At 39.5% G+C, this 21,353-nt stretch overlaps 1 protein-coding gene across 1 annotated transcript in view; it reads left to right on the top strand.

The window, feature by feature from the left end:
• The window catches only part of SOBP (sine oculis binding protein homolog (Drosophila)), a 172,621-nt gene that overhangs the window by 92,655 nt on the left and 58,613 nt on the right, over positions 1-21,353 (top strand). Inside the window, 1 exon segment of the mRNA XM_011952843.1 lies at positions 4,200-4,295. Coding sequence (XP_011808233.1) covers positions 4,200-4,295 — 96 coding nt within the window.

The raw sequence follows: 21,353 nt of genomic DNA, 5'->3' as shown, positions 1-21,353 counted from the left end.
TTTAAGAACAATAATAAAACCAGCCAAAAGTTGGTCTGCTTTATATTATTACCATGAGTCAGTGATTCTGAACAATTTTAGTGTTCACATATTCCTCCCTGAAGGGGTCATCGGTGTCATATGTCCGCCCTCCTTGTTAAGTCGTTGTCTGGCACCCCAAGTGGGGGCAGATGTAGAATATATTAAATATATTAAAGCCTCTGACTTTAATGTATAAGAGGTTGTAAAACAGTATGAACTGATTCTCTATGTAGGGTAAGGAAGGTCCTATGGATTTTGTCTAACATTGCCACCAAGTTCTGTGAATGATCCAGCTCATTCTTACAGATCACTTACTGGGCATCGGGCAGTGGCTGGGCTGAAGATACAGTGGTAGAAGATCAGACTCCATCCTTGCCCTTAGGAAGCTTGTAGGCTAGTGGGGGAGACAAAAATCACACCAGTGATTCCAAAGTTACAACCATGTTGTCTAAGAAGGACCACAGAGGAGATATTTGCCTTGGATAGAGAGGTTTAGGAAGGCCTTTTTAAGGAAGCAGTACGGTAGTTCTTCCAAGATTATTGGTCATACCAGAAACTAAGAAACAAACAAATAATGATAATTTTTGCCCACAAGCAACTAGTTGTGTAATCTCTTAAATCTTTTTTTCTTGAGACAGAGTCTTGCTCTGTTGCCCATGCTGGAGCATGGTGGTGTGATCATAGCTCACTGTAACCTCGAATTGCTGGGCTCAAGCAATCCTCCTGCCTCAGCCTCCCAAGTAGCTAGGACTACAGGTGCATGCCACTACACCTGGCTAATTTTTTTGTTTTGTTTTGTTTTGGTAGAGATGGGGTCTCCCTGTGTTGCCCAGGCTTTTTGAATATTTAGAGTAAGATCTACCATAGGGACTACATCCTAGAGGTAGAGTGTTCCTTATCCAAAATGCTTGGGAACAGAAGTGTTTGGGATTTTGGAATATTTGCATTGTATATGCTTACTGGTCGAGCATGCTAAATCTGAAAATTCAAAACATGAAATGCTCCAATGAGCATTTCCTTTGAGCATCATGTTGGCATTCAAAAAGTTTTGTATTTTGGGGCGTGTTGGATTTCAGATTTTTGAATCAGGGTTGCTCAACCTGTATATCCCCGTCTCATAGCACAGTGGTTCACTCCAGTGCCTGGGACTGGAGTGGTTAGAGAACATTCTGGCAGCTATGCCAAGGGCCTCCCTTTGATAGCTGTAGACACTCCCCTTAGATCAGCAGTTCTCGCCCTTCCTTGGTACATTACAATCACCTGAGAGCTTTCTAAAAACCACCTGTGTCCAGGCCCCAATTAAAGCAGAAGCTTAGAAAGGGAGGGTGGTCAGATACCAATATGTTAAACAAGCCAAAAACAAACAAACAAACCACCTCAGATGATTCTAATATGCAGCTGGGGTAGAGAATTCCTGCCTTAGATGAATGCACTGAATTCCACTTATTCCTGTCATAGTAATTTAAAATTACACATTAAAAACTTCACAATGCAAAGGGGATTACAGTGGTTGGAAGTGTGCGTGAGTTCTTATGTGTGTACACAAATACACGTGAAGGTGATGGTTCGAGAGCTCCTTGTACTTTGCGTGCTTTTCATTTCTGTGGCATGTGGTGGAAACATGGCAAATGGCTGAAGGATAGAATTTCTTGGACTCCGGAGTCAGGGTGGGTGTTAGAGGACAGGCCATTCCCAGAGCCATGGAAGTTTGATGCAGAGGTGAACATAATAGTTCAATAAAAAAGCAAGTTTATAGCCTTCTCTCTCCACTTCTGAATCTCTTCAATCCCCCTCTCCTTTCTCTTCCACTGCTACTTTATTTAACCTCATAAATTATGTGGCTTTATATGAAGTCTATAGCCCCTTTGAGGAAGCACATTCAAATCTTAGATAATGGGATTTTTTTTTTGTCCTTTAAACACACAAAAAACATTGTGTGCACCTTACGTGTAAGTGGAATGAATGTATTTTTGCCACTAATGTTGAAAATATCCCTAGGCATCTGGTGTGTATGAATGTGTATACATAGTACATGCATAATAAACACATTCCACCTTATGAATATTTATATGCAAGATACATATATATTGAATATAGACATACATATGTAAATAGTAGCCCTTGAAAACTATATGCAAAGTGTGTTTCCAAGCATATGTATCGTAGTGCATCAGGAATATAATAAAGCTACTACCAAGTTTAGCGTATTTTGAGGTGGCATTTTCTACAGAGTTGTTTATGGTAGGGTCTACTTACTATCCACATATGCGTTTTTTGCATCACTTAAATGTTTGCTAAATATCAACTAAAAGCAAGGCACTGGGCATGGCAGAATAAGAAAGATGAAATTGTTGTGGTCCCTGCCTTTAAGAGACCTGTACCTCACAGAGTGGCTTAACATTTTGTTATGAAGAGTCTAATATTGTCACTGCCCATTGGCATCTTCCTGCTTTCTTACAACTGCCTTTCATTTATGTATGCCACTGCTACCTTTGCCAGTTGGGTTTTAAAATGCGACCCATTTGAGCTATATTAATTTAAACCCTGGCATAGCTGCAAAGTTGTTCCGATGCAGTCAGGAGATGCATTGGTCTCAGTGCCTTGTCAGCCACTGGACATGAACAACAATTAAACTTTTTTCTCTGTCACATATAGCCAATCCTATAACTGCATTTTTATTTTAGTCTGATTTAGTAGGGAAAAAAGGTACAACAAAAAGGCACCAAGCCCCAGGGATGTTGATAAATCTCAAAAGTGAACCAAAAGAGAGCAGTCTCTTTTCCCCACAAACACTCTTGTAACCTAAATATTACTGACCATGACATTGCACTTCCAAGTTCCATCTAGTTCCCTCCCTGGGCTAGGTAGCAGAAGCTTTCTTAAACACAAGCAATACATTCTAAAATGTACAAAATATGGATCTCTTTTTAAAATGACAAGCCCCAGTATAGCCAGGGAGCTCTGAGTGACACTCATCAGGGCAGATTTTACTCCATTAAAGGAGAAACAATACATAAGCGTTGACATCTCTGCCACAGTGTATGCTCATTGTTTTCTCCCCCCTCAATCCGTACATAACAACAGGTAGTTCTCAGCTGTTCCCTTGGTGCCAGACATACATTTTATCTAAAGAGACAGCAGACAGAACTACCTGCTGCTTCCTGTGCGGCTCTCCCTGTGTTTCTCTCCTTTTTCCTACTTCACTAGGGCTTTTAAAAATCAGCTGGCAGGGAGCCAGGAGCTCATCATTTTAATGCAGTGTAAAATGGAATATGCATAATTATATGCAAGCCATATGTGAGGGAGACAGCTCAGCTGTGAATTTCAGGAGGCCAGGAAAGAGAGAGCAGTTAGGGCTAAGATGAGATGAGAGCAGAGCGGAGTGCAAGTGTCACCCAAATGAATGGTTTAATGAGTGTGCTGCAGACACGCCCCCTTTCACCTACCTCTGCCTTCTCTCCCACTCCAAACCAGAAACCGGTGGAGATTAGAAAGAAGACTGTATGCAAGTGGTATTGCTAATGGGTTCTGTTAATGTCTCCATTTAAACTTCAGCTTTCTTAATTAACAGCGTAGATCAAAATAACCAGTAACTTTTTAATACAGCTTTTAAATTAAGTCTATTTTTTTTTTACTGCATTTGATTGAAGAATCATGGTTCTTACCAGATCATCGCTCCTTTTAGATCTTTATTTAAAATTGGAGGGGAATCAGTTTATCTCTAATAGTATTACAATGCAAAATATAATTATGCAGATTGCTTTTCTTATGGCCTTGCTATTAGAACTTTTTAAAAGTGCATTATCTAGAGATTGCTTAAGCATGCCAAAAAGTTTAAACACGTATGTATGTCATATAATCCTAAATGTGCAATGAACAATGTGCACTGAAAAACTAAGGTGGTGGTAATTGCCAACAAAATTATTTGATTTTGGTTTGCTTGATATTGTTTTAAATATTACACCACAATGAATTTGCATGTTCAAACTAAACAATGTAAAGAAGAATAAATCCCAAATTTTGATACCTAAAAGGCGTACTGCGTATTTAAACAAACTTCTTAATATTGTTGTTATTTCTGGATTCCCGTTTGTTGAATGATCTGAGCTGTTATGCTTTTAGCTTTTTTTCTTCCATTATTTGTAAGTCCCTAAATAGGCCATTATATTTCCCTTCAGGCTAGAGATGAAGATGGACATGCTGAAAATTTTCCCCAGCAGCACTATGCTAAGGAAACTCCAAGGCTTGCCTTCAAGAATAACTGCGAACTACTTGTAAGAATAACATACTTACAACAAGTCTAGAATGTTACTTTAGCACAGTGAAAACAGTTTTTGAAAGGGTTTGTTCATGATTACATAATTTATGAAATATTATAGTTTTCTGTATAGAGTTCTAAATGCTAATTCTGATATCACTGAATATTAATTTTAAGATCTCAAATTGTTTGCACATCTTTTATATCTGATTATAGAGCTTGAATGGCCCTGTCTTTATTAGCTTGTTTTGTTTAGTAGTTTATAAGCAGCCACTTGGAGAATGGCTAGTAAAGTTAAAAATATAGAGAAAGACAGTTGATATATGTAGCTTGGGAAAAAACAACCTCACCCTCACCCCTCCTCCTACGTCCTCATTGTACACTATTTTAGGAGACATGGTAATATTTTGTTCTGCTAGGGAAGATAGCAGAGTTGACACGCAGTACTCCCTTTAGAATTCAAGTATTGCTCCACTCTCTTGCCAAACTTAATCGTCTCTCCTATGCAGAAGGAGTCAAAGCAGTGACAGGGTGCGGGGATGTTTACAAGTCGTGAGAGGGAGGATATCAGCTGTGACATTGAGACTCTGTTCCAATGCAGGGTTAATTTGCTGTTCATTTTAGCATTTACAGCCAGACAAGATGAAAAGCAAGCAGGAATGCCTATTATATTTCTATTAAATGAATCTGTTGGGACCTAATGTTCTTGATTAGCTTTTGAAAATGAGTGCTCTGCAATGCATTTTCTGTTTACCTAAAGTAAACAGAGAATGAATTGTCATCTATTTAGAGATTCAAACACTCCTTTTGAAAATGAAGCTTTATGAGGGATCTAGCTATGTTGTCCCTAAATGTTCTTTTCTTTTCACTTGCATTATAACATGTGCTGCCGAAGCGAGCACCTTTTCACTTGCATTAAAGCAAAACATTTGTTCCAACTAAATGAAAACACTGAAAGAGAATGAGGATGCTCAGTTGTTACATTTTGAGGTAGTCTAATTTCTGTTTAGTTTTTTGGCCGAATATAGTACAGCTTTGCCAGGTCTCTGCATTAGGAAATCCCACATGTAACAGTCTTTGGATTTAGCTCTGATACCAACTGTTCATTAAAAACAAAGTGTCCAAAGAGCAGGAGAAGAGACAAAAATACAGTTCTTACCCATTCTAGCCGCAGTAGCTACATGTTGACAGCAAGAACCTCCTTTTCCCCCTCCACAGTCTGCACAGTTACAATTGCACTACTCATTCTGTGTGTGTAGTCCCTTGATCAACAAATCCACAGGCAAATTTGCTGCTTATAAATGTAATTTTTTTTCTGAAAATTGAACTTACCTTATATTTTATCTTAGGACTCTTAAACTTCCAGGACTGCTAGCATTACCTATTCTGAGGAAACCCTTTTTGTTCATTTTGGTTTTAATGTTTGTCTCTGTAACTATGATTATTCAGCAGAAGACCACAGAGGCCCTTATGCTGTGTTTTGGTATCAGAATGCTTTGGGGTAGCTTACTTCTTTTTAGAGACATTGGTAAAAGTAACATGCCATATTTAATTTTTGTCTATTTGTTGGAAAAATGAACATGTTTGAGTCCTGGTTGTGGTCAGTTTATGCTGGAGGAAGCAAAACATATATGTGAACATCGTTTTTAGCTGTCTTTAGGGAAAGTAGATGTTTTGTCATTGCTGTGCTTAAACACATTGTTGTGTTGGCAGTAGTTTTGAGCAATTTGGTACAATCTTTGTCCTTCTAGTCAATGTTAGAAATGCTTTATTTTGGTCAGTATACTTTCCTGTGATAAAAGAAAAGGAATAAAAAGCAAACATAAGTAAGCTTATTTCTCCAAGGAGAATTTTAATTTTTTTCAGCTGTAAGAAAAGTGATGGTGTTTGGCTGGTTATGAAGCCCTGAGAAGTTATGCTTCTATAAGACTTGTTCATTCATAAGAAAGAAATAGGAAATCCTTGGAGTTTTCTTAGTGCAGCTTAGAGCAGATTTTTAAAGAATCTGTCAGAGAAGATTGCAAGCTCCACTCCAAAGTGCTTTTTTAGCTGAAGGGTGGTTCTGCCATCTTCTTGCATGGATTGCTGCGAAAGCAGTAGCCAGTTTAGAAAGCGTGGGAGCTCTGGAGAAAGCACTGAGGCACAGGGTGCTTCTGGGTGCCCAGATGATCAGGAGCACGTGGCTGGAAGACTAGTCCTCTGTGCCACAGACACTGACAGAAAGTGCCCTGACCAGGTAGATGGGACGTTGCCTTGACTTTATTACTGACTCTCTAATGTCTCTGCCTGCTCCCCACCCCCACGTGACTGCTTCTTGGAAGAGGGAGGAATATTAAGTAACTTAAACAAAAGCAAAGCAAAATCGATGCCCGGAATACACAAGTATGTGTAATCAGAAGGCACTGACAAACAAAGCATTGGCTGATAGAAAAATCTGCTATGCAACTGTAGATTTCCTGTAGGGTATTGATTTTTCCATTTAAATCCCAAAGTGTGATGTGTGCCTTCACACTTAATGTACAACACAGATGACTAGATATTTAGCTTTGTGGCCAAGATCCTTTAGCTGGTGACTGTGCAGCAGTTTCCTTATGCTTTTTATTAATTTTGAAAATGAAAGGCTGTCAAGATGAGTGACATTAGATAAAACGAGTACTATTTGATATGTCACAATTCCCTGTGGCCCCACCTACCTCTTCATAGATAGGCATGCACACTTGCGCACATGCGCGCACACATGCACACACACACACACACACACACACGGGTATTTTGCTGGCATATCTAAGTTTATGACTAAAGAAAACTTTTAATAAAAGAAAATGTGGAATTTTATATCATGTTAACACTGTAGCAGCCTGGTTTACAAGAGCCTTGAAAAGGGAACATTTAGAGCCAGCCATGGGTGAAACTAGCCCTTACCCCAAATTCCAACTCCATTCTTGGTCCCTTTATCATTACTGCTTCTTTCTTCTGGGACTGGAAGGCTTCTCATTTCCTCGATTCAAATGCTTGTATCTCTGGCGAGAGGTGGGTTCAGAGCTAGAATGAGGAGGACCATAAGCATGTTATGAACTCACTTTTTCTCCTCAGCCATGACTTTCTCAATTTTTGAAAGCCCACTGAGAGTAAGACCTTGCAGAAATATAGCATGAGCTGGGTCATAGGAGGGGAAAGACCTGTAATGAGAAGAAGAGAAACACTGAGAGAGTTTTGAGAAGGAACTGAAGACCCCTGAGCCTACTCCCCAAGTTTTCGAAAGATCAGTCCAGAGAACATCCCTGTGTTCAGGAAGAAGGTCAAAATATAACCAAAGAATAACAGCAACTGATGGAGTATTATGTGGTTGGAAAAAAGCCAGGCTTAGGAAGTTTGAAAGGGGAAGTAAGAGCAAAGAAACTCAGGGGGGTAAAATCAGCCTCTCTCCCTCAGTTCCAGATTCCTGAGTCATTACCTAGACAACGTCTGAATTCCTTTGGCTTTTCCTGAGGCTGTTAGGGGTGAGGGCTTTGCAGGGGGAAAGAGTGGGAGCTCACAACTGGGAGGTGAAATAAAAATAGCATCGGGGAAGAATTCTTCCTGGTCACTTACAATGCCAGTGTAGGGAGAATATGAAAACTACTTTAGTTTTGTGGCTGTGTGATCAGAAGTGATGAGGAGAAGAGATGCTTAGGCTGTTTTTCTGTGGGCTGATTTTTGCATTTCATTTCCTTGTGGATGTAGACAGGTGGATTATAAGAGTTGCATGTAGGCTTTAGGCAGTAGACATTTGCTAATCCAGTGCTCAATAAACATAACATTATTGAGCGTCTTCTATGTACAAGGCATTGTACCAGACAGTGCAGGTAGGGACACAACATAGAAAAAGACATAGTCCCTTCCCTAAAGGAGCATGCAATTCAGTAGGAGAAATGAGGCACATACAGTATCATAGACATAAAAAATGTGGGTTCTCAGGGCTCGCCCCAGCTAGACTTTATACCCTGTCATCTTGGTGGTATAGCTAAGGATCACAGGCACAAAGGCTTAACATTTATTGTAACGTATCTGATATCACATCACACTCTTGGATCCCTGTTTCACCCCCTTGGAGCTCTCTGAGCTTCAGATCTTTTGTAAAATGTGATAATAAAAGGAAATAACTTCAGAGCATATCATAAGGATGGAAAATGATGACATATATAAAGAGCCAGGCACATAGTAAACACTCAGTATATATTAGCTGCTGTTATCATCATCATCTTATAGTCATGATTGTTATTGCGTAACGAGCTGTGCCCCGAAAGAACACTAGCAAAGTTCTTGGAGTACAGAGGAGGAAGAGATTGTTTCTGTATGCAGTCATTAAAAACTTAACAAGGGAAAATACCTTTGATCTAGGCCTTTCATGGGTTGGATTTAGATCGTTGCCAGAAAGTGTAAGGGAAGGGGGTGTTCCCAGCAGAGGAAAATAGCCCAGGCATGGAGGTGGGAAAGTATGGCCCGGGTGCACCGCACACAGGTTAGTATCTAGGCTGGCCAAGTGTAGAGTACCCGAAGGCTAAGGAGTGAACAGGCAGGCAGTCCCATATGCAGGGGTCTTAATAACGGACACTATCCTATTGAGTCTGGGTTTTAGTAATTCTGCTTCATGGGAATTCCTAGCACTTCTTATTATGGAAAATTTCTAAGTATACAGAATTAAAGTAGTGGGAGTCATATAATGACCCCCCCATGTACCTTTCAACCTAGCTTCAACAATTGTCAACTCAGGACTAATCATGCTTCATTTTCCTTCCCCGCATCCCCCTCCCCCAACCCGCCTTTTTTTTTTTTTTTGCTCTACTATTCTGAAGTATGTATTCTTTTGTGAGGGACAGATTTGGTTTTTTAGTGTTTTGGGTTTTTTTTCCCTTTTGTAAAATCTTTAGGATCCCTCTTCTCTGGCTAGAAAGATCCATTGTATGGATCCATTGTATTTGATCCAGTATCAAAGTATCCATTGATACTGATTAAACTAGGAATTAGAGCTTTGGGACAATGCATACATAAAACAAATCACTCTTGGTTATATATTGTGCTTTTCTTTCCCTGCTCAACACAACCTTGGTAAAGCTTGACCAATCAGACCCAGTTTTAAAAGCCCTTGAAGTGAAAGACATCACAGTGCCAGTGATTGACTTGAACTTTCTTTACTCTCAGGCCCCTGGTTCTAAGTGTATTTATTTAAAAACAAAATCAGATGTCTTTGCAACCCAGCCCAACTCACCAGTACATGTTAGCTTCTCACAGTCATGAGGGGAAATTCTGGATGGCTGCCATATATTAGCCATTGCTAGAACTTTTCTGCTAGATCATAAAGATACAACAAGGACCCCTGAAAGGTGATAGAAACTGTCCTATTTCATTTGAAACTTAATAGGTGTCTCAGAATGGGTGCAGTTGACTAAAGACCCTCCCCCTAATGCTGTTGGTCTAATGAAAGTCAGATTTATGCCCCAGCTCAACATGAATTTACATACTATTGCTTTGATGTTACAGCTGAGCAGCACAGGCACTGAAAATTAAAATCATGATGGCACACATTGGAACTCATATCACATCAAACAAAACATCATATGATATAAGCATGCATTGTATACTATATACCAGTTTCCTGAAATAGTCACTGCAATAGCCCTACAGGTATAAAATAACCAGAAAATCCCAGGGGACTGGCTGCTGTCTAGAGAAATAGCCTGTCTCACCATTTTTTTTTCCCCAGCCATCTTCCAGATCCCTTTAGTTTGTGGTTATTCCTGTATTCCCATAGTTTTCTAAACTATCTTGGAAAAACAGAACTTTCCAGAAAGAAAAGTCACAATCTTAGACTAAGCAAGAGGCAGTTCTGATAGAGGTGGCATAATTATGCTCTCCGCAAGACCATCTAGACTTTAATACAGGCAGAAGGCATGGATTCCACTTGAGTCGTATCTCATCTGCACATTCCTCTGTTCCCATCTGTGCTGGTGTTTCACCTTCTTCTTCAGCTGTGTCTGCCACTTCCCTCTCACTCTTCAGCCTCTTGGTTCCCATTTCTGCCATAGTCTTGTTGTTTAGGTCCTTTCACTTTTCTTGTATAAAGACCCTCTTGACCACAGTTGACCATCTCCCCTCCTTTCCCGTGCATGCAAACCTTATTTTACCTCTCTTTGTAATTCCGTTATTTGAGAGAAAATCCACATGAGGGAAGGCTAGAGTTGCTCAGCTTCTGCTCTGATATAGGGGCCTTATTGGGGGATGGAGTCTTGATTTGGCAGGCTCTCCTTTCCAGAGCATGGGGGACCTTTGCCCTTCAGATTTCAGAGCAATTGCATACAAATATCAGAGGTATAATGGTTTGGTTTTCATGCTGCCTTCTCACACAGTCCATCACAGTGATTCTTGGAGCCAGAGGGAGGTATGAAAGACTGTGTGTTCTCCAAGGGAGGCACTGTGGTCTGGTGGATAAGAGTGTGAGTCCTGGCCGGGCGCGGTGGCTCAAGCCTGTAATCCCAGCACTTTGGGAGGCCGAGATGGGCGGATCACGAGGTCAGGAGATCGAGACCATCCTAGCTAATACGGTGAAACCCCGTCTCTACTAAAAAATACAAAAAAAACTAGCCGGGCGAGGTGGCGGGCGCCTGTAGTCCCAGCTACTCGGGAGGCTGAGGCAGGAGAATGGCGTAAACCCGGGAGGCGGAGCTTGCAGTGAGCTGAGATCCGGCCACTGCACTCCAGCCTGGGCGACAGAGCGAGACTCCGTCTCAAAAAAAAAAAAAAAAAAAAAAGAGTGGGAGTCCCAGTCCTTTCTCCGCAGATGTGCTAGCTGTGCACCCTGGGCAAGTTTCTCACCCTCCTGAGCCTCAGCGTCTTTATCAATATGGCGAGGATAAATACAGCACCTGCCTCCCTCATTGGGTTGTTTTCAGCAGTCGATGAGATCATGTATATGAAGCATTTAGTATACCTAGCACCTAATAAAAGCTCAACAACCAGTAGTCTTATTACTAACAAAATGGAGCTAGAAGGATACATTAGTTTAAACAAAATCTTGAGGCAGATGCTGGGAGCACCTGTCTTTATTCTTCAGCTTGAGTCTCCTCCCAATTTGTTTGGATAAAAACTGAAATGTAATATTTTTAATTTGGGTAAAAGAGCCTCTGAGAAAGGGTTGAACATCTATCCACTTGCCTTTTTATGCCCCAGGAACTAGAGATACTTGTTGGCGGCATCGCAAATGTTGCTGACTTATGAAGTACTGCAATATCTGAATGCCTTTTCAGAGGATAATCTAAAATTTCCAAAAAATAGTATAGTATTGCAGTGAAGAACTTGGACTCTTAAGCCAGATTATTTTGCTCATATTCAGAAATCTCCTCCACTCCACCCGCTGGCTGTGTAGCAAATCACTGAGTCTCTGTGTGTCTGCGTCCTGATGTGTGAAATGAGGGCGATAGTAGCTATTGGGTAGGGTTGGCCTGGGGTCTAAGTGATGACTACCTGCAAGGTGCTTAGAACGGCATTTGGTAAACAACTGGCACTCAATCAGTGTTGCTGTGATTATGATTATGATTATGATTATGATGATTTAGTCTAAGGTTGCTTGCTTTACAGTATATCATAGACTACAACTTGACCAAATTTACTAGCGATGGAGTACCTGAAAGTTTTACATATGCACATTTGCATGAAAACCCCACAAAATTTCCTTTTGAACAATGAAGGGGACAGCACAAAGATAATTCTTAGCACTAAGCTTTAAAAAAAAAAAAAGACTCAAGGAAAACTCTCTACATGGTCCCAGACCTCTTCATTCTGCCTAACCATTTAATAGGAAAAATTTTAATGTTAAAATATGCAACTAAGAACATAAATGCAAAGCAAAGGAAAAAGATGTAATTTACACAGAGCCATATCTGCCATAGAAAATGGATGTGCCTCAGATACTGTGCTAAGGGAAGGAGACAAGAAATCCACCTTTGTGAGGCACCTCCAGTGAACGAGCGCTGTGATCTGTCTGTATAGACCCCTTTTAAGGCCCTTTATTCTCACTGTAACTTTTCTCAGTAGATATTGCTGTTTCCATTTTAGAAGTGGGGAAATTAAAATGCAGAGATGGGATACTCCTTGCCCTGGGTGAGGGCAGGAGGCCCAGTGAGCAGGCACAGAGCTGGAGCTTGACCCACATCTCTGACCACACACCCATGCTTGTGCTCAGGCCAACACATGCCGCTGCCTTCTCAGGGTAGGGGCCAGGTCTTACACATTTTTACATTCCAGGATCAGAGAAGGAGTGCAGTCTATGATTGTGGAAGGAAGGGATTAAGAAATTAATTCAAAATGACTCTTTCTAGTTTCTTTATAGTAACAATTCTTTGGTAGAATTCTGAAGCCAGAAAGAACATTTATGGGGAATGTTAGGAAGGGCAGTTTATTCAGAAAGTCATGGCAATGTTTGCGGATTCCCAGTGCATAATAAATTGTGGGGAACAGAGCCAAGGTATATAGTTTTTAATTTGGTAGACTTGGGACATTAAAAGAACAGCTGTAGACTATAGAAAATATATTTTTCAACGTAATATAAACATTCAAGTGTCTTTTTAAAAATCTGACTGCTATAGATTTTGATACTTTTTTTTTTTAGGATTACTAAGGCCTTTTAAAAAAATCTTGAACTATTTTGGTTTGTTAGGGTTGTATTCCTTAGAGTGAATGGATCTATTTCTTTTGAGATTTCTGGCCATAAAATAGCATATGGGAGTCAGTCACATTCTCCTTTATTGTTTTAATTACTAGAACTGAACAATTACCTAAAATACCAAAGAGAATTCACCTCCAGTGGCTTCAAGGAAACTATAGATCATATATCAAGCAAAACCAGGAAATCAGATAGGATATCAGTTATCAATATTAAAATGTACCAGTAACCAGCCAGAACTAATATTAATCATATTCAGTCATGTGCTTAGTTTATGGTTAGAAGAACAAGCTAATGAAAGTCTCTTGAGAGGAAAAGGGAAAGAGTGTAAAATATATTTGAAGTGGAGAAGAATGACATATGTGAGTAATAAGAGAGGCAAGAAATTAGGGATGGGAGGACTGGTAAGGGAATTTTAAAAGGGAAGAAGGAAGATAGCCGCCCATGGTTAAGCTTCGAATGAGCAGGTTCAGGAAAACAACATTCTTCAAAATAATGTATTTCATTGCATTTTGGCTTAAAATATTTTTCCTAATTGTATTTTTTGCATGCTTCCTACTCTTTTGGTCTCTTCCTGGAGAGCTACGTACTACCAGGAACTAAGACTTTTGCTAGAGAACAGTAGGCATTCTCTTTTAATTCCAGATGAGTCTACCCTGGCCGAGAGCTTTGTGTGTCAAGAGCCTTGTCTCTCTTGTTCGTTGCTGGATCCCTGAGAACCACGCTTAGCTCACACCATTTTTCATGAATTCTGAGATGCACTTTCCCCACTAACATTTTAATATCTCAGAAATGGGAGTCATATATTACAATCGATGACCTGTCATTGTTTAATTGCCTGTGTGTGTGTGTGTGTGTGTGTGTGTTTTTTCCTGGTGGCATTAAAATAATGGCATTGTAACAGCCAATGGTGATATAGATTCAAGGAACCATGGAGGTGGACGCTTAAGAATTGTTTGTTGAATGAATGTATGCAATCACATATCTCCCTGGTTCTAGTTCAGGTAAAAATGAAATTCTTATGAGTTGATTCTGGATTGTATGTCTGCCGCCAGTGAGGTGGGGTGGAGGTTGGCCTCTGGCTATCTTGGCTGAGCATCTTAATGCTGTTCACTTTTCCTTGAGTGGAACTGATAGATGGCTTGTTCATTCTTGCAAGTGAAATGTTAAATCAATTAAGACATACCCCAGATAAGCTGAGTTTAAAATAAGAAACTTTACTTTTGCCTTAATTTTCCAGAAAATTGCTTTTTGTTCTATTTTGGATTACATATCCATCAATATTTCTCTTGAAAATTCATGGAGATACATTGGTAGATGAGCAATAATCTCTTTCTTTGTCTCTCTCAATAAAACAAGCTATAGATTTCATTAGGATAAAGTATGTTTCTATAGATTAGGATGCCCTTATCCATCACCACCACCGCCACCATCTCTTAGAGAGCTTCCCAACCTACAGAAGAGACAAAGTATATATAGGTATATTATCTATACTTTAGAATTTCATAATCTGCATTCAGTATATCAAATTGTGTAGGAGAAGTTGTGCCTCAAACTTAACCATGTGAAGTACTCTCCTGTTTTTTGGTGTTCTGATCTCATTTTAGTTTGGTTTCCTTTGAATGGAAAATTTGAACCTGATTTTGATATTGGAGCAGGATGTGCTATTCATTTCTCTATGTGACCAGGGAGGGGAAAAGAAACACATGAATATTTTTAAATGGCAAAGCCTGAGATGGGAAGGGAGGCAATATTTGAATATTGAACATGTGCTAGGATAAGGCTTTCACCTAAAAAGTGTTCAGATATTAAGGTATGTGAAATATTTGGGGCCTTTCATTAAATAGCTATTGCAATAAGTGATGCTTTTAAGTTCCAAATTGTCTGGTAATTGTGTAAAGACACTCCCAGTGAAACACCATTTTTGGCTTAGGGAAATATTTATGTACTTACCAGATAGCTTGAATTTTGAAAATGTGCAGCGTTATTGCATAGATACACATATAAAATACAATATATGAGGGCAGATTTATATATCCCATGTAGAAATGTGGGTATTTATATATAGGAAAAGGAAAATAAACAAGCATTACTGAAGTATTTATGAGTTTATGGCATTTAACTCATCTCAAACATTTATGCAGTATTTTTTCTATACTAATTTAATGTTTATATATGAATACATAAAAATAAACAACATGGAAAAATTAAGTTGTAATGGAATTTTTATTTTCATTTTTCCTTAGCTTCATGCATTTTGATTTTTAAACAATGTTCTGACTGTCATCAAATCAGCCAAGTTGAAAATTGAGCTGCATCAATGGAGACAGCCGGTCTTGATAATTCAAACCAAAAAAAGACCTTTTCTCGAGGGATATATTCTCCCTGGTTTATTTGGTCTGAGTTGTTTCTCATAGCTCTAATTTATTCTTTTGTATACACTGCATGAAGACAATGTCTGTAGAGATTTAAAGCCTTAAAAAAAATCTGGGTATTTAATGTCATGGACGCATCTCAAAAAGTGGAATTCACATGAGAGCAGGTGGTTATGGGGTGTGTGTGTGTTACCCCGATTTTGAAGACATTTGTCTTTCAATCGACATGCATTTATTAGACATCTACTGTCTCCCCAGAGCTGGGCTTAAAAGTCATGTGTTGTAGTGCAAACAAAGTATAATGTAAAATGTTCATCCTTCTCATAAGAAGTTTACAAATTTGGGCTAGACAAAGAGAACTTTAAAAAAAAGTTTACAAACTATGCTTATGTGAACAGTGTACTTCCAGTGTACAATAAAGTGCCAGATGGGGTAGCATGGTGATTAGACAATGGAAATACATATTAAAATATGTATGTGTGCAATAAGGAAGTAAAGTCCGTTTAATAGGGAAGAAATGATAGCCTGGAGTCATCAGGAATAGGTCCGTGGAAGAGATGAAGGTTGGGCTGGCCCTTGGAGGGTGGGTAGTAGTGGAAGGGCATCCCAGAGAAAGAGAAGATGTGGAATGATGATGAGGAGGGTGCACATCAGGCTTATGGGGGCCAGTTGGGAGACTGCCTGCACTGGCATCATTCTGTGAGTGGTGAGAATAAAATTAATTCAGTAGGTTGTGGTCAGATAATAAAAACAGTAACAGCCAAACAGCTAATTTTACATTTGGTGTTTTGGCTATAGGGATCTCTGTTAGGTACCTGAGCCAGGAAGTACTATTATGAAAGCACTGCTCTCATGGGTTGGATGAGGGGAGCAGGGAGACTTCTAGAAGGCCGTTAGAACAGTCCAGGCACCCTGTGATGAGGACAAAGACTTCTAACAGCTGGAAAGGCAAGAAAGTGACTCTGCAAATGACTGTCCAAAAATATTGGTCATCATGTTTTTGTGATCATCTTAATATAAATAACTGGCAAAGATTTCATCTCAAGCCAATTTTCCTGTAAATTTAGATTTTGGATAACAGTCTTAAGTAGCTAGTTCTGTGTGGTGGGAAAAACAAGATCAAAGTAGAAGCAAGAAACTGAAGTTTAAAAATATTTGTGATCCAGAGTGATTCAGGGATCAGTATGATTTAAACTATAAAAATGCAAAATAGGAACGAAAGATTCTTAAATGTGGATAGAGTCTCTAGTACGAGGAATGCAACAACCTCTTCCCCCTGAAAATAGCATAGAGACCATGTAGTGTATATGCCCTAGAATCACTTCCTGGCTGTGTGGGTTACCGGCTTTGTGGCCTTGGGATGGTCAGTTTCTGCATCTGTAAAACAGAAAGAATAACTGTATGTGCCATTTAGGGTTGCTCTAAAAGCTAATTGAGATAATAAATGTAGTATGCTTGTCATTTAGTAAGTGCTCAATAAAATGTAATTAATAAAGAGAAATCCTTTTGTATTCAACTTTTAAGAGAAAGAAGGAAATACTAACAAATCCGAATCCATCTTTTAAAAATGAATCATCTTATGATATACAGCTTTCAATCATATGGATTTAGCTTATTCTTTACACTTTGCACATGTATAGGACTCTAGACAGAGAACTGGTATTTATCCAGTAATAATCCTAAATATTGTCAAGATCTTCATCAAAGAAAAAACATTTTATTTAATTTGCTGGGTTTATAAAGGTAGAACATTTGATTAACATAAGGTGATTTTTGAGGAAAAAAAAAGGAGGTTGCTGATCTCCCAAATTAAATTTATTAAAATCCCGCATTTCTTAATTATTCTAATTACCCGACCATTTAAAATCCTGACTTTCTTTTGAAAGTGAACACAAGCACCCACTTTTTGGGGTCATCTTTTTTGTTCATATGCTGATAAGTTTCAGAATATATCAATTAGGTACTTTTATTGATTTGATTAATCAGTTTTCCTTTGTTCTGGCTTAGATGTCTGGAATACATTTGGGACTTGTTTCAGTTGTAAAAATGAACAAAGAAAGAAACAAAAATCCACAAGAATGTGGGCAAAATGTCATTTAGTCAAAACTCAAGAGCATCTCCCCTTGATTAGAGCTCCTCTTTGAAATGTTGGGCTGCCCATACACAGATTAACAAGGTCATGTTCAAGATTAAAATGAGCTATGGGACAATAAGCTGCCTATTGTGGTAAGAAAACATGCAAACAGATATTGAGACCTAATGTCTTTCCTCTGTCCTGGCTTTTTTCTTTCTGAGCCTAATATACCTATTTTGTCTGATTTAGTTTTAGCTTTAGTTATGCTTTCTAAAATTACAATGTGTGTGAGGATTGGAATTTTTCTCTTCCAACAGGAATTAGGGTCTGTGTGAAATGCCTTTCCTCCTACGGGGATGGGAAGAGCCACATACCTCCCTACGTGTTGTGCCTGGTCAGGGCTGCAGTGTGGAGCCTCTCACAGGGCCCATGATGTGAATATGCCTCCAGGATGCAGTGGCCCTGCAGCCTTGCTGCTAGGAGGCTGGTTCTCACTTCATTCCAGTGTTAGCCCCTGCAAACAATGACAATACAAGGATTACTTTTTAGATGATGAAACTAACCATGCAAAGCTAATGTTTAGATTTTGAAGTACAGGTTTAAAAAACGTATATGTGGTGGAATCTACTGTTAAAAAAAAAAAAAAAGACCAAAATTCATGGGTTTACATTTTAAGTTTTCTATTGTAAGAAAGAAATGACGACTGTTAAGGACACTGATGGTTGGAGCTGAAGCCTGAGGAAAAGAGCCTTGGAATCAGTTCTCCTTCAGTATCAGCTGCCATAATCATCAGCTCTTTGGTTTATCCTGGCCAAGATATTTAGTTTCCGTAAATTAGAGAACTTTGTGAAAGTGCCATATACCATCATGTTTACCACAGAATCCACATCATCAATGCCATCTATCTAGTCAACAAGCTTTTATTGGGTACCTACTATGTGCAGGGCACAAAATCATTTTGGAAGGGCGTGAAATGAACTCGATTTTTACAGATCTCTACCCCTCATTTTTACAAGATCATTATATACTTACTTTATATTATTAAATTATTTAGAGTTATATTGTTAAATTATATAATGTATATGAAATAATCTTAATAAAGCCTTTGAATAGACACTCAAGAAATATTGGCTGTATGAATGAATGAACAAACCATACTGGTGTGGCTCTCTATTGGCAATTTTCCCCAGTCGGCTCAGACTCCAAGGTCTCTCCTGTGTCTAGGGAGTTGTCAGGAATGTCTAGAATGTGGCAGCATTGGCTCAGTTGAGTTCCTCTCTGACATTATTTCTGAGTTGTGGCGTTTCTTGGGCAGAATGAATAGAAGCAGAAGCTGTGGCAGCCACCTATGGGCTCTGACAGCTCTCTGTGGCCCCATCCCTAAACTACGGCACATCTCGTCGTCTCCCCATACCCCAATAGCCCAGGTTTGTTTCCCAATAAGAGTAGGACCTGGAAAGAATTTTCTCCAGTTTGCTCTCAACTCCCCATATTCGCATGTATGTTTGAATTTAGCTGCTAGAGAAGGTATCAAATATTGTAGAAAGACATTAGTTTTAAAAATAAGTGTTTGTCATCTTTTTGAAACTGTTTAGATTAAATTTTAAATGCAAGAAACACTTTGGAAATTACTTTGGAAACACAATTCCATTCCTAAATTTAAGTGTCACATTTGCCCTGGCTGGTCTAGCAGGGCAGGCCAGTGCCTCCAGAGCCTCTTCCCCCTTCTGTCTCTTTCTTTCTCTGTGTGTGATTTCCGCACAGAATGTCAGTGGGTCCAATATATAGTTGTCTCTGGAACCCCCATTCCGCTAAATTGACCCCATAGAATAATCATACTTCTTTTTGAAATGGAACTATGCAAAGTCTTGAATTTTATCACAGAATTTAATACCAATAATTACTTAAAATTTAATGAATTTCACTACTGACTTAATTGCTTTTGAGTAGTTCCACTTAATTTATTAAAGAGAAGCAAGGACATATTCATTTAATGAGCAGCAGAAGTCTTGCCCTCACATCTGCCTACATTCTCTTTTCAATTAATCAATTATAGTCCAATGGTGTGTAATTACACATTAAGAAAGTTATTGGATAGCTCAGCATGCCTGTCCCAGGAGGCTCATGAATACACTACTGTAACACACCTGTAATGACCTGTGCTCAGCTCTGCAAATTATACTCATTGCTCTCTCTCTTCCTCTTTTTTCCTAAATTAAGATGAGAGCAATTTCCATTAACTTTTTGAGTCACATCTAGTTCATGTGATATAGAGAAAGGGTAAAAGAAAGACTCAAACAAAAGTAAAACTGGAAGAAAAAGATTTGATCTGCAATTGTAAGTAATCTGCCTTTTGAAATTAGCTTCCTGAGACTCAGTCCTGATTGGAGAACTGTTGCAGTGTTTCAGAGGAGCAGGGGTTGTCTATCCGAACAGTGTCTCCTGAATCATACCAAATACTTGAGAAAATCAGACCAGCTTTATTTGAACTCAAATAGTGACTTGCTTCTCAGCTTCCTTCAATCTCCTGATGAGAGAAATAGGAAAACAGGAAAACCTTTTGAAATCACATTCAAGCAAATTTGCTTGGCTTGTTTCAAATCAAACCAAAGTCTGGAACTGATCCCCATGCAGGAGCGCTAAGCCTCTGCATAGCAACTAAGCCACGTTAAAAAAAAAAAAAAAAAAAAGGAAAGAAAGGAAGGAAGGAAGGAGAATCCACTAGAAAGGCAACACAAAGGGAAATTTTACTTCATTAATGGCCTAAAGGCTCAGGTTCGTGAAGGGGTCTATTCCAGTTATGTCCTGATTTATGCTAAACCAGTAAAACTCAACAAGAACCTCTTAATCCAAGTTACATAGTCAGAGACATTCTAAATGCCTAAACCAACCGAGCGATTTTAAGCAAAATAAGCTTTTGATGTCTGCACAACTCAAAACTCAAGAAGCAATCTGTTGACATTTTCAGCAAATGGTAACTTAGTCTGAGGCAGAGGCAGCAGTGGGCTTCTTCACAGTATTCTTCTGGGTAAAGTGATTCTTCTCCCATTCCCTTGCCCTTCCCCCCAACAAAAAAACCTCTGCTTCCATTATCTGTTTACTGAGGTACTGACAGGGCAGATCTACTGTGATTAATGGCTGTCCATCAGAATAGAAAGAAGGATACATTGATACTCAGCTAGCAGATGCTCATGAACATGCAAATGAATGTGGTAAGCCTTCCTGGTCAGGAAGGATTTGCTTTGTTGATGTTTTAAATTCTGCAGCCAATTTTGGGCATTTTGTGTGCTGTTTTCCCTGCTACGGCCACTGGCCATGGACACTCTGCTGACACTTGGGCAAAGCCTGCCTCCCAGTGTGCCTTCTGGGGATGCCCTGAATGGAGAATGGGTGTCAGTGGCAGAGGCACCCCGTGTACTTTCAAGGTGTGTCCTTTCCTGGCACTCCTGGCTTGTCGGGACAGATGTCTCTGCCCAAGGGGCTGTCTTCCTGTGTGGGCTACGTTTGTGGCATCTCATGGGCCTCCATGGGGTTGAACTGTAAATAGTGGCCACCACATAAAACATGCCATCTGTATCCCTGTGGGTAGTAGGATGGAACACAAAAAAGATTTATTCCAGGAATATGAACTGATGTTTACAGACATGCCAGGACTGACTTTTGAAACACAGTGGAAAACTGTCTCAAAAGCAGCTTAAGTACCATGTAATGGAAGACCCCCAAAAAGTACTTTGGGGGCATGAAGGAAACCTCTGTGCTCAGAGAGATGCACTAAGCTAGCATATCCGCGGCAGGCCCCTCTTCCCTGAAATGTGAGATACCATGAGGTCTCATCATGAGTTTCTGAGGAAGTAGGGCTACACTCAGGGTGCCTGTGGCTCTCATGCTTTGGGGACCTAGAGTTCCCCAAATCCCCAGCCCCTGCAA

This window comes from Colobus angolensis, unplaced genomic scaffold (genome assembly GCF_000951035.1).
Source record: "Colobus angolensis palliatus isolate OR3802 unplaced genomic scaffold, Cang.pa_1.0 Scaffold35, whole genome shotgun sequence".
Lineage (NCBI taxonomy): Eukaryota > Metazoa > Chordata > Mammalia > Primates > Cercopithecidae > Colobus > Colobus angolensis.
Note: the sequence above shows the minus strand (reverse complement) of the source record. Positions and strands in the feature narration are given on the sequence as shown.